Below are 19396 nucleotides of genomic sequence, written 5' to 3'. Positions count from 1 at the left end.
CAGAGCAATATAAAAGCTCTTTGAAGCACATCGCCTGAAGCCACATCAGCCCTGATCATCTCTTCAGCACGTGCTTCTGCAGGACTGCATGGCCAGGGCACGGAGGCAGAGTTCAACTTCAGCTGGTCTGAGCTGCTAGAATTAGTAACGTTTAATATAACAATCTTAATCATGATAGTTGAATTAAAGGACAATTATGGAATACTTCCTGCTTGTTATCTAGAGAGCCTGTAAATTGCTATAACTTTCTGAAGTCTAGCAACCCCTGTGCTTTCCCAGTCGCTTTTGGTTCTTGCTCAATACAGATTTAGGAACTGTTCTGCAAAGTACACAACCACTGTGCACTTTGCACAATTAATTTGGGTGTGAAAGCCTGCCAATGTATGCCAATGGTCAAAAAAGGGCTGTGACAGGCTGGGGAGAGCACACGAGACCACAAATGTAATATTGACACGTGCAAACAAATGAGCACATTTTTATCCATGCAAGCTCAGACAGGATTGCTTTGAAATTTTAAAACAACGCCATAACATTCTTAAATGCCAAGTGTCACATGAAATGTTATTCAGAATCACTTCTGTCTCCTTCCCAACTTGCCTGCAAACAAGTGGGATCTGCAAAGCCCGGCTGTAGGTGCTGGCAACAGCATCTGGTGCCTGTGATGCATTATTAACAACGGAAATTATTAACTCCGTTTCAGAAAACTGCTCCGTGCCTCTGCACACAATGCTCTGCAAAATTATTTGGACAATTTGTCTTGTACCTGAGCAAATGCAATTAATTTATCACCGTACTCTGCGATCCTGCCCTTTTTTCATCACAGCATGTCATGCCATCAGACAATGCTGACAGACAGCAGAAAGCAAAGAGAAGGGGAAACAGCAGCTGAAGTTACAGGTAGAGCCTTTCTGGAAAACCACCTAACTCGCAGAGTGAAAGTGGAGCCAGACAAGAGGAAATTAATAAAGAAATTGCCCGGGTGTCCTGGCTGGGAGGTGGCGGCAGGATGGTGGAACCTGGGCCCTGCTGAGAGGTGGGGCAGGTGAACAGCCCAGCTCCTCAACTCCTGCCAAAGCTTTTAGACACCAGTGAAATACTAAAGACAACTGGCACCTGTTTGATCCCCTCCTCTGTTCCCAGTTGCCCTGACCGTGTTTCTCTACGCAGCCCGGGGAGCATCCTTCTGCCCATGGGGAATCATTTTTCCCCTCCTCCAGCATCTGGTTGGGAAATGCACAGTGGCCAGAGAGATCCCCCCAGGCCCTATGGGAGCTGTATAACCACAGGAAATCTCAGCACCCTCACACCAGATGCGGGTCTGCATTTCATGTCTGTTTTTCCTGCTCTCCTCTGTTTTCCAAGCAAATTATTGAGGAATCCCACACCTGCCTAGCACTGACCTTCCTCAGCTCATACCCACACACAAGCACGGCATGACAGTTTCATGTCTGGCTGGCATTCATTTTCAAGCTTCTCTGTGTCTTGTAGGCCTTGTGAAAGACAGGAAAGAAGGAAAAAAGAGACAGGTGGGGAATAATTTCTTGCTTCCCTTCCCTGCTAACAGGCAATGTTTCACAGCCTCTGCATGGCTGGGAGGAGTGGAAAGTGGCAGGGTAAGAGAAGTATCTGTGGCCACTAGTTTTGGGATAAGCAGGGAGGGGTTTCCATGCAGGTTAAAAGGACACCTGGCTCCTGCTATCCTGAGACAGCTCAGCTGAGTGGTTTCACAAGAGCAGTATCATAAATGCAGGAAAATCAGAATCTTGTTGTTTATGGCAGCAGCAAACTCCCTCTCTTTACAGAGAAACAGCCCAGAAACCTCAGCAAACACCAGGCTGGGTGGTGAGGATGATTTTGTCGTTAAAACACTGTTTGCTGTGAATTCCATTTCCTCTCTAGAACTTGGAGGGCTCAGGATGCTTTGCCCTGTACTGTTTATCTCTGCAGAAACCTAACTCCAAATGCCTGGCTTGTCTAGAGGCCAATGCAGCTCCAGAAATGTAGATTTGGGCTTGGAAGGGGAGGATGGTAGATAGCAGCACAGGCAAAAACATCCTGTGCGTCGTTGCAGCTTTGCCTGCAGGGAGCTGATGCTTCCTAAATGCTTTGTCTTCCTCCTGTCACTGTGTCCCTTTTAATCCCTTTTCCCTGTGCTTTTGTAGTCAGGTGCCTGACACACTCTGCTGCCTTGTAAAGAACATCAAAAGGAAGCCTGAAAAGATGGGCAACCAGAGATCAGGACCTGGAGCAATAGCTAATAGAAGAGAATACATTAGGCACAGGGAAGCTCAATATGAAATACATTTTGCACCTGCTTTTGTTAGACAGATCTAAGGGCTAGCTTAGTGTTGTCACCAGCAGCAAGAGATGGAGCTGAGAGAGGGATTTTTATGAGCAAAGCCAGGAGTCAGGAAAAATCCTTGTACAGATGAAGGTTCTGCTAAATTAGACTGCTCAGGAGGCAGTTGGGGTCAGGCTTTGGAAGGCAGGAGGCAGGCAGGGGGAGCAGCATCCACCCCTCTGCTAAAATCTTGCAACTGGGAAGCTGAGCAGAATTCAGCCTCTTCAAATGGAAAAGGAGGGTCACAGTGGTGGTGAAGGGTTGCAGGGAGTGGGACAGGGAACCCAACAAAGCTGACGAGGGCTAGAAGGACACAGGGCCATGTTCCTTTCTCCCCAGGAAGGGTCCCATCCTCCAGAGAAAATGTGATGCATAACCGACCGTGAAGCTGTTGGATGTTAGAGTCTCTCACAGATTGCCCCTGAAAGTGCTTTTAGCAACACAGCCTCCTGAAATTTCTGCTAAGAGTGACAACAGCAGTATCTCCAGTAACTTTTGCCTGACTTTGCCTCCAGGTTCCCTTGGGAGATGGATCTGTGGGTCAGCCTAGGGTGTCTGTCTGATGAAGGTGCTGGGCACAGCCCATGACCATACAGTGATTTTCTGGACAGGCAGCTTTGGTCCCATCAAACCAATTGTGCCTGCATTCCCTCCTGAGCCTCCCAAGCATCTCCTCCCTGCCCTCCTGGGCAGCAGAGTTTTAAATTTTAATGTCCTGTTCTTCCCTCTTAGGGACAACTGCAGACAAGGTCTCCAGCTGGCACAGAGGTGGCCAGTGGCAGCATTTGCCCATCCCCAGACAGACTGAGTGCAGGGTCGGGCTGTCCCCAGGGGCTGCATGGGGACAGGAGCCTCTTCTGTTCCTCGTGGCTGGCTCAGATGAAGTGTCCCCCACTCCAAAGAGGTGCAGCCCAGCCTGGAACAGCAGAGATTGCCTTGTCTGCATGGCAGAGGGACTTCTCCTGAAGAAGGTGTCTTGGTGAATGACAGTGCTGTCCATAGGACCTAGGCAGATGTCACTGGATCATTTCACAGGAGCCACTGGAGAGGCAGAGAACAAGCAGCTTCAGGCCTCCTTGGCTAGACACTGTCCAGACACCTGAAGACACCAGACTTTGTTATCAGGGGCTTCGTACAAGTCAAATGGTCAGGTAAACAAGTTAAAGCTAGCTGGACTGCTCCTTTTCCTAATCTGAGCAACAAAGATCCTCCTTGCCTTATGCTCTTCAGAAAAATACATTTCCTTCTGAGCTCTGTTGTTTTATACCTCATGTGCTTGGGGAGTAATTACAAGACAGTGAATCCAAGCTTTGACTTACAGAAAAGCCCCTCAAATATTGTGCATGAAGGACCCTCCAGCTTGTAAGACACTGACCACCTGATGGGAGGGTGTGGGGACAACTTCTGCTCTCAACTACACCAGCATGACTCTGAAGGAACTCTCTTGGTTCACTCAAGTTTTGCAGAGAGAAGAGCAAAGAGTTCTTTGTATTTCTGTTTGGAAATGGTCTGGCAGAACGAGGGCTTCCTTGTCCTCCTTGATGCACACAAGGAATTAATGTGGTTGCTTCTTTGTAACGGAGAAGGGAATTGGGCCCACAGTGAGCAGTGGTAATGAATTAAACTGAATTAAATTTTGATACGTATTACAGATATGTTAGTTACTATATAAAGTAATATACTTAATTAGCCCAGGAAGTCTGTTAAATATTACATGAGGTTACCAATGAGTTCCCACCTCCGTGCCCCTGCGGGCCAGCAGGAAGCAAGGGAGCTGACATTTGTAGGTCTTCTCCCACGAGAACATGGTGGTAGCTCTGAAGAAAACCATGGACTCCATAAGTGGGCTTAAACTCTACCCCTCTAATTGCTTAGTGTCACAAAGTTTTACAAAGTTTGCTGAAATGTTAAGGAACATGCTGTGAAGCAGCTTGCATCAAAGCCCAGAGAAACCCAGTTCATTTCTTTACAGCTGCTCCGTTTTTCCATCTGCCTGGGAACAGCACTGGCTACAATTAGAGATTGTTAAGTCCTCCCCAAACGTCCTCATGTCACTAATAACCTACACCATCAAAGTCTGCCATCAGGAGTCTGAGGAATGAAGCCCAGTCCTGCTTCTTAAACCATCCCCTGATGGAGTAGGAAATGTAATGGATATATTTTCAACAGAGCTGAAACGTTTCCTTCTCCACAGAGCAAAATGCTTCCAGCACGGCTGGTAGCAGCTGTACACGGGTATCATGGCTTGTTATTCAGACCCTGTTGTCTCGCTCTGAAAACATCTATTGGTCATAACAGCAGCTGCCAGCTTGGTCCAAGCTGACAGATGCAGGATGACTTTTGTTTTTATTCCCCTTGTGCTCTGAAATTTTCATTTCAAAATGCAATATTGAATTGGCCTTGACAAGAACCAGGTGTTAATTCTGATCAGACAGTTACTTCATTACTAACTGTATTACTCATTCTGCTCTACTGCTTTTTCCTCTCCCAGAGCAGCTAAACTCAGCATTTTCATGCTCACAAAAGTGAGGCTGGTTTGCACAAGAGTAGAAATGTGACTTTTTTTGATGTCAAGGTGATTTGTAATTTTAAGAAGTTAGTTCCCAAGCAGCCAAAAACGGTGCTGGCAGTTTGGGACAGGTCCAACTAGCAACAGTCTCCCTGTGCTAAATGAGACATTTTTTGATACTTCAGGAGTTTGGATTTGCAGGTTACAGCTACAGCTGGGAATGGAAGGAAGGAAGAAAGGAAGGAGAGGAAAGAAGATAAATGAAAAAAGTAAAAAGGTGTTGGGCTTGTTTTGAATACAGATGGACACATACTGTGCCCAGATCATCCCCTCCAGCATTTGTGGTCCTTCTCAGAGACACTGTGGCTTTGCTGCTGTTGGTGCTGTGCAGTCCAGCTCTCATCATGAGCAGCTTTGAGGGTAGAGATGTTACCGCCCGTCTTACCTCTTGGAAAGCTGGTTCACAGGGTATTTCTTAGCAATTTTGAAGACTATTCCTGTGATCATCATCTTCATCCAACACTACACTTGCTCAATTAAGTTCCTTGCAATATGGCAAGAAAAAGACCTTCTTCCACCAGCAGAAGTCATTTTGACATCTGACTAAGCAGCCTGATGAAGCACACCAACAACTGATTTCAGGATGTCCCAGCCAGGTTTGGATTGCCATGCTATTTTTCAATCCTAATAACTCTCCAAGTTTGATAGACAAGGTATTGTTATTTTTTAAAAGAGAAATTTATATCAAAGAGTAGCATTTCATTGCAAAGGCATCTCTAGAATGGAAAATGCTCCCCTGGCATTTTATGTGCCCTATCTTCTGATGCTCCCTGTAAAAAATTCATACAGGGGGTTGGCTCCCTTGTTTGTGCAATAGCTCGATGGTCTGGCAAAGCAGGAGCTCAAGGGCTCCTCCAGAGATTTTATCCTCAGCTTCTCTGGGATCTCTTTTTTCTGCCATGCTGCCCTCGCCCTCACCCACACGTGCTGGTAATTTGCCAGGGGATCTGAAAAAAGGGAATTTTCCAAACTGAATAAACATTTTTCATGATGAAAGGTAGAAGAAAAGGAAATAAACAAAGGGACAGGTTTCATAGTGACAGATACTTGTGTGAATGCCAGAGCACTTTTGACCTTCATCAGCAGGACTTGGACACAAAGAGGTTTTTTTATCATCTCTTGCTTTAAAGTTTGTTTCACAGACAATCTGGCTCCATGGGACAGAAATAAGCAATAGAAAAACTACAATTCATGCACAGCAATAGCAGCATCTCTCCTGGAGGTTTGGAACTTGCATGGCCTCCAGCCTGGCTCAGCCTCTCTACCCCCCAGAAGAGCAAACTCCTTGGTGTGGAAGCTCTGCCTCCATGGAAATGCAGAGACAGTTGTACAGTGGAGAGATGGTGTCATGAAAGCTCTTGTTTCCCCATTACACGTGACTGATGCTAATGTGTCTTCTGATTTCCATAACTCCTGATTTGGAGACACAGCTGTCCTCACTGAGGAATTGCAATGATGCGTATCTAAACCTGTGCCAAGGAGCAAATTCCTCTGTGGGAGGCTGGAAGGAGGCTGATCAACATCCAGGGGACATTACTTCTGTCCCTACAGATTGCGAATAACCTAATTTGTCATTAGCACATAATTTACCGGTTTTATTTGATTTATTACTTGATTTATTCCAGAAGAAACATGAGATTCCATCTCCCCCCTTCACAAAGAAACAAGTGAGAGCAACACCCAGCCAGGCACACACAAGAAGCCCTTTCTCCAACACATCTGAAAGAATATGCACTAAATCCAGGTCCTCTCTGCTGCGGCCATGCTGCAGCTGCTCAACCACCCTGGTGGGAATTCAGTCGGGTGTGTTGTTAAATCTCATCTTCCCCAAAGCAGCACTGAAGCCACGCTCAAGGTTCCTCAAAGCCTCCCATGAGCACACCGCACCCTCCAGCCATTATCCCACTGACCAGGAGCTTCTGGCACATGCAGCATCCTCTGCTCTCCCAGCCACCTCTCCCATGAGCCCACAGTGACACGCTCCATCAGGACACAGCAGCAACAAGGACCAAGTCCTCTGCTTTGTGGAGTGGCCTGGGGATACTTGGCTCCCTAAGGAAGAGGACGCACCATGCCTGGTGGCAGCTGCAGGCCTGTCTGCCCACCAGACCCTGCCTGCACTGCAAAAAGAGAGTCTGGATCTAATCCTGAAGCCAGCAAGTTGTCTCAGTGCTGGGCAAGTTAAGAGACAGGATGAGGCTGGTCCTCACCGGAGGCCATCCTTCAGTGGATGCCCCCAAAGGCCACCTCTGCCACCTGGTGGGGTCCCTGCTTGTGCTGCACTGAGAGATGCTCTCACCTCATGGCTCTGCTGGCTGCAAACCATGTACCATGATTTGAAGGAGCCCTTTCAGGTTCCTCCCAGCAGGTTCAGCATCACCTATCAAGATAGTGGACATGGTAGTGGATTTGAAGAAGAATTCTGTGAGGCTGTAACAGTTCCTGATGTGAAAATAGCTTCTGGAGTAATCAGAAAGCAGCAAAATCCCTGGACACCAGCTTTGTGCAGCTTTCTGGGTTTGTACAATTTTGTAGCTTTGCTTTTTTGATCTGTGTTCTTCACAGATCTACAGAACTTATCACACTTCTCCAGAAAGAGAGGTGCTTGGCAAGGGTCTCCAGTCAAAATCCCTCTCTGACTTCCAGTGCCGCTGGCCTGCATGTCTCCATGCCATTCTCTAGTTGTGGTGATTGTGGTGAGCTGATCCTATACTGGTGACAAGACACCCCTGAGGACATTTCCACTCCTGCAGTCTGGAGCAGGCACTGCACACTGGAGTTTTACAGTTGTAGGTAACTTCATCCTGCAGTATCACCAACCAAAGAAAGTATTCAAACAAAAGTTATCCTATTTAGCAATGAAGTGCCCAGCAATTGAAAGGAGGAGAGAGCATCAATCATCCCCCTGTAGCTGGGGACCGTGAGCAAGGACTCTTTGGTTTGCAGACCAAGTGGCCACATGGTAAAGAGCAACTTCACCTCTTCCTCCTGCTGCTAGCGAGAAGCATGGTCCTCCACTTTCCTTCACATACCTGGAGATCATTCCTGACTGACCTCTGATTAAAAGACAAGCTAAGCCTTGACCTCCACTCCTCTCCATCGAGGTAGGAACCATAAGTAGTCCCCATGGCCTTTATCTTGAGGGGATGCTCAGGGGAGATGCAGTGATGTTCCCATGGGGAATGCAAGGACTCTCTGGGAGGATTCAAGGATGCTTCCAGATGGAGAGGGAAGGAATGTAGGGATGCTCTGGGAGCAATGCAATGATGCTCCTTAGTTGAGAGGGAAGGAGGAACGTAAGGATGCTCAGAGGTAATGTGGGGATGCTCCGGGATTGTGAAGAAAGGAGGAATGTAAGGATGCTCTGGGGCGATGAAGGGACGCTCGTGGGTTGAAAGGGAAAGCGGGAATGTAGGAATGCTCTAGAGGGATGCAGGCTTGCTCCGGGGGAACGCAGAGGGGCTGGAGCGCCAGCCCCAGGGCAGCGCGGGGCTGCGGCGCCCCGAGGGGCGGGAGGCGGGGCGGGGAGGGGCAGCCCCGCGGCGGCAGCGCGGAGCGGCGGGGCCATGGAGAGCGGCGGGGCGCTGAACGGCTCCGCCAGCGCCGGGCGCTTCGCCGCCGCCGGCACGGCCGCGCTGGGCGCGCTGATGGCCCTGCTGATCGCCGTCACCGTGGCCGGCAACGCGCTGGTGATGCTGGCCTTCGTGGCGGACTCCAGCCTGCGCACCCAGAACAACTTCTTCTTCCTCAACCTGGCCATCTCGGATTTCCTAGTAGGTAAAGTGCCGCCTTCCCGTCCCCATCCCGGCGTCTCCGCGCCCGCCGAGTCGCTGCCCGGCCCGGCAGAAACTTCGCGGCGGGGCGGGCAGGGGCGACCGGGCTGCCGCCTGCTCCGGGCTCTCTCCTCTCGCACCTCCGGGTCCCCTCCGGCTGTGCCCCGCTCCTGGCCCCCGGCAGCCTCCCGCAGCCCCGGGTCCCTTCCCCGCGGCTGCTGCCCCGGCCGAGCGGCGCTCACGGACGGGCGCGGGGCTCTTGCGAGGCGGGGGACGATCCCGGCCCGGTGCCTGCGGCTCCCTCGGGGGCAGCCGCCGTGCAGACCCCCGTCCCGGTGCCAACGGCCCCCTCTGGTTACAGGGGCCTTCTGCATTCCCTTGTACGTGCCCTATGTGCTGACGGGGAGATGGATCTTCGGGAGAAGCCTCTGCAAACTCTGGCTGGTAGTTGATTACCTGCTCTGCACCTCTTCGGTCTTCAACATCGTACTAATTAGCTATGACAGATTCCTCTCAGTGACAAGAGCGGTGAGTCCTGTCATGGCAGCTGAGAGAGGGATAACTCTCCTCCTGTTTTAGTCTTCAGATTCTCTGCAGTAATTAAAAGCTCTTTGAATCCTCCAGAAAATATCAATCTTTCAGCTTGGCGATGGAAAGCAATAATTACCCACAAATACACAATTCAGCTGAGGTTTCAGATTAGTATTTCTGGCATAATTAAATCATTTAAGGGTCAGACCCCATTGTGCAGGTGTTCCCTTCCCAGACGACAGGAAAGCAGCGTTCAAGTGAGTCGGTGAGGTAAGCAAACCTATCACTAACTTGAAGGGGCTTATTATCTCCAGGACAAAAAGGCAGATTGCAGTCGGACTCCCAGCTTCTCCCTGGCTACCGAGGCAGTAGATTGCAGTACCAACTTGGGCAGGGCACTGCCCTGAGGTGTCTGGGTACTGGCAACATGAAAACGCTCACCCTTTCGAAGGGGGTAATGAGCCATTCGTAGGCAGATTAGCTCCATCACCATTTGCTTGTTCCCTGACTCCAAATAGAACTTGGATTAACAAGGTTCAAAAAGAGCCAGAAGCTGATGCCTTGACTAGCCTGGGAGTTTGAGCCTTGCCTCTCCTGGGGAGTTGCAGAGGAGCTGGGGACAACTCAGCCAAGTGGTGGGGTGCAGCAGCCTGCCCAGCCCCAACCAAGCCAGTACATTTCCACGAAGCAGATGCTATGTCTGATTTCAGAGTAGCAGGAAGAGGGTTCTAAGTCTTCTCTGCAGGAGTGTGATTTATCTAGCAATTGCTTCTGTTGGCTATGGCATATGAATTTGTTAGACTGCTGGGATATTGCCTAGCAACTCTACCTGGAACACTAACTGCTCATTTGTGAAGCGCCTCAACCCATTGGGGTGTGTGACCATACCTAAGATTTCCCCATTGCAGGTTGCCTACAGAGCCCAGCAAGGCAACACCAAGCAAGCAGTGCTGAAGATGGTGATGGTTTGGGTATTAGCATTCCTGCTTTACGGACCTGCCATTATCAGCTGGGAGTATGTATCAGGCCAGAGTATCATACCCACTGGGGAATGCTACGCTGAATTTTTCTACAACTGGTACTTTCTCATGACAGCCTCTACGCTGGAGTTTTTCACACCTTTCATCAGTGTAATGTTTTTCAACTTGAGCATTTACCTGAACATACAGAAACGTACCAAAATACGCCTGGATATTTTTCATGAAGTGCACCACCAGTCCTTCACTGAAGAGATGGAAATGAGCCCAGAGGCAAAGCTTTCTTCAAAATGCTGTAAGTGGGAGCAGAAGGAGTCAGCTGAAACTCTTGACCTCTCCCAGAGCAAAGCTCAAGCAGCAGCCTCCATTGCCAGCCAGGGTGCCAAAAACCTGCTGCTAACAAGCTCTGAGAGCTCTGGGAAACCCAAGTGTTACAATAAAAAGAGATGTAAAAATTCAGTATCCACTGTGTCCTTAGAGAAACGGATGAAGATCGTGTCCCAGAGCATGACTCAACGCTTCAGGCTCTCTAGAGACAAGAAAGTGGCTAAATCGCTGGCAATCATCGTGGGCATCTTTGGGATTTGCTGGGCACCATACACTCTCCTGATGATTATCCGTGCTGGCTGCCATGGCCAATGCATCTCCGACTACTGGTACGAGACTTCTTTTTGGCTGCTGTGGATCAACTCAGCTGTCAACCCTATTCTCTATCCTCTCTGCCACTACAGCTTCAGAAGAGCTTTTATTAAACTCCTCTGTCCCAAGAAGCTAAAGGTTCAACCTCACGATCCCCTTCAGAACTGCTAGAAGTGAAGCCAGCCCTGGGTGCAGAGGATAAGAGCCTTGGTTTGATAACACGTGTTACAGAAAAGTACTGTAGCTTGCTTCCTTGGAAGGACCTGGTCTGGGACACGTGAGGAAGGCAGCACTGAGACCACTATTAATTTATTCTAGTCCCATCAACAACAAAATCCAAATCACACAGAAGGGTAAGGGTTTTTTGGCATTAACTACAGGCAGTGACATTTCTGTCCTCCACTTGCAGGTACCATAAAAGAGCTCTGCTGCCACCTACTTAGCCAGAGTGGCACCAGCATTTTAAGTAAAGAAAAACAAAACCTGAAAAATAAAAGCTAATAAAAATCAATATCTAACATTCAAAACTACTGGACTAAACTACACTTTACCTCTTTGCAGATCTGATTTTTTTTTCCTGTAAATGGGAGCATTTTTTCTTACACATAAGATATTACATGTATGTGATGATATGGAAAGATGAGAACGAACCTCAGAAGGAAAACACTTCATTTATCATTATTGCTACAGCAGCTACAGCCATAATTTAGATCCCTGATGCATGTGGTGCAATAGATGTCCCTTCCCCTCCCCAAAAAGGGACAAATCTCTACCCTAAGAAGTTTACAGCCAGACGCAGAGGTGCTGAGCATCCTGAAACACCCTGTTGACATTCCCCGATTCCTGCTTCAAACCTGGTCTGATTTCCTTTGCATCCAGCCACACACCAACCAGTGCTCCCACAGCACAGGGAAGCACTCCCCTCCTGCCCAGAGCTGTGCAGCAGGAACAAGCACTGAGATAAGTGAATCTTATGTTCCTTTTTTTTTTTTCTAAGTTCATTTTAGACCTCTTAATTTTCAAAAGTTCCAGGAGTCTTGCATGCTTCCTTTTAAAATACATAAATTGAATTGAGACCCGGGTTGAGCTGATCCAGGCCACGTAAGAATTTTTATTATTTTTTTAATTTTGTAATTTTTTTAAAACAGTCAACTAAAACCACTGATAGAACACCAGAGACCAGAGTTCTAGCCTCAGTATTGACAAAATCTTGGGCATTTTATCCCTGCTTCCCATATCATGCTTCACCATTTATTCTGCAGCCTCTTTGGGAACAGAGGCAGCATGACCTTAAAGACTCCAACTGCCCACCTCTGTTGGCACTGCCCAGTGACACAGTCATAGAAATATGTAATTAGTTGCAATGGCAAACACATCTGACAGTATTGTACTGGGAAGCTCCAGGTCTTAAGTCTGAAAACTACATTTGCAAATAGAAACCCAATTGCTGTAAAGTAGTACCCAAAAGCTTATGATGTTGTGATTGCCAATTACACCTGCTGTTGTAAACAAACTGCTTTTTGGCTGCTGCTAGGAATAAAAGAAAATGCTACGCAACTTCTTTCCAGTGACACTTGTCGAGTAGATCAGTACTGTCACCTGAAGTCAGGTTTTCAATTATGTCTTATTTTGTGTATATGATAAACTTCAGTCTTGTGACACGTTCAGACCATTATATATGGGCTAAATGTATCCTTTGAAGTAAATGTACTGAGTCACTCTGTACTGTTGGGCCTGCCTGTACCTTTCCTTGTGTTTGTTACCTTCTGAAAACCCCAATAAAGTATTTTTGTATGAAGCTTGCCAAATATTTTATGGTAAACAGGGTGTTGCTAGAAATTACAAAATCCAACTGAAAGCAAAACATCTGTGGATCTGTCTAGGGAGACAGCTAAAGCCTACAAATTTTGCAAAAGAACAGCTCCTGAAAAATGAGTTTCTCTTACCTCTGATTAGCAGGTTCCTGACAGCACACTGAACATGTACTGAGAGGGTATCAATTCTTTCTTAAGAATCCCATTGGTGGGATATCCCAAAATATTTCTGCATATTTTAAAATCCTAATGGTACTTTTCTCTGAGTTTTCAAATTAGTGAAGAAATGGACATATTTCACTATGAGCCTTTTGCACAGTATTTTAATGGTCTCTGACCTCCATATGGGCAGGATTACCTTAATTTAGCTGAAAGTAATTGTATTCACTGATGGATTTTGCAGGGAAGATGCTTGTATTCCTTGCTGAAGTAAGAGCTCTTGCCTTGCCAGATAAAAAAGAAACATAACTACTTATGCCTGGACTTGAGCCTAGGTTTCATATTGAAAATGTTATGAGCTGGTTTGAAGTTTCAGAGTAGCTGATAAACAAATCAAATATGCTTAAAAGAGTATTTGAATTCTGCCAGTTTTTCATGTTCCGAATATAAACACCTATAAGCATTTGGACAAGGCAAGGACCAGGGAGCTTCTGGGCATAACCAAAGTTGAACTGTGAAAACACATTACCATTAGACAAGGCAGGCCTTCTTGTCAATTAGCCTACCAAGACACCTATACAGATGTTTTGCTACTGTATCTGTTAAAAAAAACCACCCCATTCCTATTGTCTAGACACAAACTGAGGAGGCATGACCTGCTTTCAAAGAGCATGGATGACTTGCTGTAATTATGACTACACATCAAATATTTGTGGAAGCACATAGATTTCCACATAGAAAACAAAAACCAGTTACTTCCAGAGAGAGGTATCCAATTTATGCACGGAGAGTTAGTAAACAATGTTCATGCAGCTGTAAATTGTACCCAGGACCTTTTTAAAGCAAGGGGCTAAGTGACACCTGTGCAGAGGTCATGCCAGTTCTCTTCTCTTACTACAAACCTAGACTCCATCAATTCAAGGATGTAAAGGCCACCACAGCCAGGTCTGTGGACCTTTCACAGACACTTTTCAGCACAGCTACTTTATTTTTAGCTCTGTAGTGCTTCCTCCCTAATCACCAATAATGAAAAGTCTCTTTACACAGAGGAACTTTGCTCCCACCACATCTTCTCAATACCCCTCCTCAATTACTGTTTCTTATTTCTTCTCTCCAATCTGCAGTTACTGGAATTGCTCCATTGTTCCACAGACATCACTGAAGCTTCATTAGTTCAAGAAGGAGGCTAGAGAAGAAGGGAAAACGCAAGGAGCTTTTGTTGAAAAACACCTGTCTGGGATAATTAATGAGATTTGCCAAGTGGGATGGGCTTTGAAATCAAGATGATGTGATTATATTTTGATTCTAAAGAATGCTAATGCTTTTTCTTCTGTGTTTGTAAATGAACATTCATTTCCATAGCAGAACTAGGATGTAGAGACAGCAGGTGAGTATCCTTGCTAGAAATCAGTTTAACAACATGATTTCTGTGAGGGAGGATTAATTTTTCATAACCCCAGCTGCCATGCACTGATACAAACACAACTTTGCAGTATAGACCTGGTCTTGAAATAGACCTCCTCCACTCTACAGGACTTATTCTGCAATACATGGAACACAATAAGGAGTATTATCTTTACTCTGATGTGAGAATTGCAGGCAACAATAAAACAGCTTCAGGAGCCACCCTGGGTGAATGCCACAAAAGAGAAAAGTGCTCTCAATTTCTAATAGCACAAAGCTAGTCTTTCATGCAAGACTTCATGGACGGATGGTGGATAGTAGGAAACAGAGCACTTCTGTGTTCCATAAACCTTGACTTAAATCTCCTTTTCTCCTTACCATTGCACAACATGTTTTCTGCCACTACCTGCAGGATTAAGGAATTATTTGGTTTAGAAAAGCAACCAGGAATTCTGCAGTGTGAAAGGTATTATAACCTGGTACCGTCATTTTATTAAGATAATAAACTATCATCGGAATTCACTTCAAAAACTCTAACTGCTACCTGGCAGAGGAAGGCTTGTACACACCTCAAGGACAAGAAAACCCAAATCAGCCTCTAAACCTCTTGAGAGCTCAGGAAAGCTGACGAGTCATTAAATCAGCACCATTTCTATAGCTATACTCCAGGATGCATAAGCAGTTGTTACTACTAGGTATTTACAACCTCCACATTTTTATTCCATAATTTACAAGCTGCTTGCACAGACCGGGTACAAAAGGGAACTAATATTTAATCCAATTACCAAACATTATAGGTAGAGCACCTTTCTGGGGGAAGAACAAGACTATTATTTTCCCATTTGTAAAACTCTGCAACCTGAAACAATCTTTTAAATTACTCAGATGCACTAAGTGGGACTTCTAGTTGTGTTGTAAAGGCTTTTCTTACACATCAAATACCTGACAATTGCCAGGATCTCCTGCCATAACATACAATTATTACATATTAGAGATGGCAAGGAAAAGGGTGTGAAGGTCGGTAGTTCTGGAGCACATTTTTACAAACATCACAATTATCCCTCCTGTGCACAGAAATGCACAATTCATGACAAAAATTGAGCAGACTGCACCCCTAATGTAGGCATCAAAAATGCAACTGTGATGCCACGCTGACTTTTGAATGTTTTTTAACACAGTTTCCTAGGATCTAGTGGTGCAATTAACGCCGAAGGAAAACTGATTGCAAAGTAGTCAATAATCTCATTCAAGAGATCTCTGAACATTGACAAACAACAAGCTCCTGTGAGGAGGGCAATGACAGTTCTGGCCGAGTTTTTTAGCCGTTAACTAACAGCTCACACACAGCATTAGTCTTTAGAGGCTGTTTATAGAACAACAAACAATAATGGGGGCTGCATATATAATTCCTTGAACATGAGGTTGCACTCACACCCTGCAGTGCACATGAATTCATGACAGATTGACAAACCACAGCAATTCTATTCAAAATGTAAAGGAATAAAATAGTACGTATAATTCTTGCATGAAGTCTATGGTAAGCACTCTGAGAACCAGGAATTTAGCTATTATTCAAGAGCTTTCATAAAAGTAACAAAGAAGTTCCTTTGCTATTGCTGCTAATAACTTTTAATCAAAAGTCACAAAGCATGTTACAGAACTATATAGAGAGAAGAATGCTGACACTTAGCTAATAGTAGAGCAAGGGAAAGACTGAAGTCAAACAAGCATAGATGACTGGCATTGCAGGTGTACAGCAACAAGGTAAATGAAAACCTCAGGAGAGGATCAAAATGTCCAACATATCCTTTCTGAAGTTCCCCCTGGGAAGAACTTGTGCAAAGAACAATTAATCTATTTCAGAAAGATAAAGAGCTGAAATCCCTTAGAAATTCCCTCTCAAAAATCCCACTCATTCCTGTTCACTGTTACAAAGTGACCATCTCAAAAACTGCTTCTGAGAAGACAAGTTTTATAGTAGTTTCCTGTGAAAGACTAGAAACTCAGCCTTCTTCCATTTACCTCTTGAGAGGCTGCCCCAAATGACATGCCGAACAGAAGACTAAGAACTTGAAAATAAACTATTTAAGGACATTATGAACAACTCCTCTTAATAATTATGTTTTCACCCTGCAATTAATTCACTGAGTACCATCACTTTAGTAGACTACTTTGCAATCAAAATTTGTAAACAGAAAAATTTCTAAACAATATTAATCACTCCCAACTGTGCCATGACAAATGACCAAATCAGCAGGTAATAACAGAAGAACTGCCCACATCAAAGCAACACAAACTCACTGAACTTTAGTTACCCTAAATGCAACCTGTACAACAATCTGCAGAGGTATTTGTGTGCCAACAGGATCTACCAAACTGCCTTAGAAAAAGGGACATATTAACTACCAAAGCCACGAACAAGCATAAAATATTTTCTGAGAAAATCTGAGCAAGTTCCTTCTTCATTCAATTACATTCATTACTCTCTGCAACTGTTTTCTCCATTAATACATAAGCACTCAGGCCTTCCTAGCATGAAAGTGGGAATATAGCTATTTTTTAGCTTGAATATTCACTTAAAGCAAATTTCCAACTGTGCACTCACTCATCAAGTGACCTTAATGAGTTAAGTTAAATCTATCATTGGTCTTGTTCCAGACTAAACACATTAAGAAATTAACTTCCATAGCACTAACTTAATTTGGTCTTAATATACAATTCTAGAACTGTTCTGTGTTGATTATTTTCATAAGCCACTTTAATAAGCATTAAAAACCACTACCTTTAGAACATTTAATTAGTGATAATTTACATTAAATATCAGCACCCATTGATAAACTGTACATATTTCACATGGCAATTTTTGTTATTCATCCACAGATTAAGTTTTATTTCTGAAAAAAAAAAAAAAAAGGAAAAAAAAAGGTGAACACCTGTAAAAAAATAGAAGACCCCTTGAGTCAGCTCACATAAAGCTCCTAAGCACTAAACCAAATTTCAGGACCAAGAAAGGGTAGAAATGATACTGAAGACTTCTGGATAGGGCAGGTGTGAAGCAGCATGCTGAACGGGGCAGCTCTGCAGTGAGTTGTTTCTGTGCGTCCCTGCACACTTTGAGGTGCAGTACAAATGCAAACAGGACGTACAGTTAGCTTGCACAAGGCTCTAGAATAAAACCAGCAGTGCCACAGGACTAGCACTACACTCAATTTTTTCCAGGTTTCCTAGGTGACTCTGCAAGTCACGGGGGTCCAAATCCAGACAGATATTTAAATTCAAAATTTCTAAAATTCAGTAGGACGTAGGCTTTTCCCAGCCTGGCTTGATTTGGACCTCAGCCTCCTGGGATTCAGTTTCTAGTAGTGAAAGAAGGCTAATAAATCACTCTCAAATATAAGGTATTGTAATACTAAAAAAATAAAACCAAACAAAAAGCTATGATGTAAAGCACATGACCATTTCATCCCTCAAAACAATTTTCCTAGTGGTGATAAATCAGTTAATGAAGATATAAAATTTCAGCTCATGTAGAAACAGAGATGAGTTAACTTACCAAAATAAAATAAATTTTTTACACCTATAGTTACAGGGGCCATAATGACCTTGCTCAGCAAGCACGGGACTGAACCCATCACATAGATGGGCAATCTTCAAAACCACAACTTCTGGTACTGAACTTACTAATGTTACCAGGTTCTGTTTTTCCAGATGGAGCTATCTGTTCCAATCATTGTTAAACTTCCATTACATGTCTGGTATGGGGGTGGGTAAATGAAGAAAATAAACATTTTCTGCAATAAGGCAGATAAAAAAATATGTCCCAATCATTGTTGAAGTATGGTTCTAAACTTCCATTACATGTCTGGTATGGGGGTGGGTAAATGAAGAAAATAAACATTTTCTACAATAAGGCAGTAAAAAAATATGTCGATTTAATATGGTGACCTTTTACCAGGGTACTTTTTAAATGTGATAAATGCATGTCGTGTCTGGACAAAGCAAACTAGCTGCCCAAACTCATCTTGCTGATTTGTATCAGAGGAAAACAACAGGAAATGAATAGCAACAAACCAGTATGATTTCATGAATAAGATAATCAAAATATAGATACTTCATCTGTAATATCACAGATGTCTTCTTGACAACCATTTTTTTAGCAACTGAATTGCCTCGTACAAGTAGTGTTCTTCATAAGCATTTTCCACTTTTAGCAAAAGATTGATTTATTTAGATTTAGACAGTGGATAGCTAACTTCCATCAATGGTTGATTAGTGTGTGTACAAAGGAAGCACTGGATGGGGATTCACGGATCTTCGGAAAATAGTGATGTTCCCAACTCGATGGTAATTAAGCACTGAGGAACCAAATGTCAAGATTCAATGAAAAAAAAATATTAAAACTATGAGCTTTTCCATATGCTAAAACCAATCCAAACTCCTATCTGTCTTCTAAAATATTAACTCTTATCTGCACATTAATTGACTATTGATTTCTCCAGATACAAAGACAAAAAGGCTCCCACTGAAGATTTGAATAACAAGAGAATCTGTTCTGCAGTTTTCAGTCCTGCTTTTCAATCAATGCTAGTAAGTCTGGATCTAAGTGCACTTCTAAAGCATGCATTTTAAAAAGTGATTTAGTCTGTATAAAACTTTTTCAGCACATGTGAAAAAAGGCTCTTCATGTTTTGTATTTTATTTTACCCAATAACCATGACATAAAATAACAGCATTTGAGTATACTCTAATGCTGCATTCAGGTTAAAAACACTCCAGCAACCTGGGCCTGGATCACCACTGCATTATGCCAGAGTGACTCCAATTAAAATTAATGGCATGTTAGCAGAATAAAATGAATTGTAACAAAGTAGCCAGCCATGCCCATTACCTCTTACTGATATTGAGCATGCAGACATGAGTTCGTTATTAGACCATAATTATATGGTTTAGTAGTACAGCTAGTCCTTTGTTTTCAGCCATCATTCCAGAAATACATCTGTAATACACAAACACTTCCCACCTGGTGACATAACAGTATAGCATTAAGCAAAGAAGGGAGCCTAACCAAGGAATGCTCACCCCCAGGAGTCAAAGCAGTATTTCACACCGGTAATGGCAGAGAGAAAAACTAAACTCCTGTGGATAAGAAACCAGAAGCTGTTCATGCCTCCTTGGACAATTCTGTTTCA

At 44.4% G+C, this 19396-nt stretch overlaps 1 protein-coding gene across 1 annotated transcript; it reads left to right on the top strand.

Moving 5' to 3' along the window:
* Nucleotides 1–8461: 8461 nt before the first annotated feature.
* On the top strand, nt 8462–11199 carry HRH3 (histamine receptor H3). Its single transcript, XM_051632963.1, has 3 exons — nt 8462–8687; nt 9045–9211; nt 10123–11199. The coding sequence occupies exons 1-3, from the start codon at nt 8477–8479 to the stop codon at nt 10999–11001; spliced, it is 1257 nt and encodes a 418-aa protein (XP_051488923.1). The 5' UTR covers nt 8462–8476; the 3' UTR covers nt 11002–11199.
* Nucleotides 11200–19396: the final 8197 nt, after the last annotated feature.

This window comes from Apus apus, chromosome 15 (genome assembly GCF_020740795.1).
Source record: "Apus apus isolate bApuApu2 chromosome 15, bApuApu2.pri.cur, whole genome shotgun sequence".
Classification (NCBI taxonomy): domain Eukaryota; kingdom Metazoa; phylum Chordata; class Aves; order Apodiformes; family Apodidae; genus Apus; species Apus apus.
Note: the sequence above shows the minus strand (reverse complement) of the source record. Positions and strands in the feature narration are given on the sequence as shown.

Excerpts from the sequence above, each read along its gene's own strand:
- HRH3 (XM_051632963.1), top strand. The coding sequence starts at position 8,477 with ATGGAGAGCGGCGGGGCGCTGAACGGCTCCGCCAGCGCCGGGCGCTTC. Across the intron at positions 8,688-9,044 it reads CATCTCGGATTTCCTAGTAG|GGGCCTTCTGCATTCCCTTG; the intron begins GTAAAGTGCCGC and ends CTCTGGTTACAG. Across the intron at positions 9,212-10,122 it reads TCCTCTCAGTGACAAGAGCG|GTTGCCTACAGAGCCCAGCA; the intron begins GTGAGTCCTGTC and ends TCCCCATTGCAG.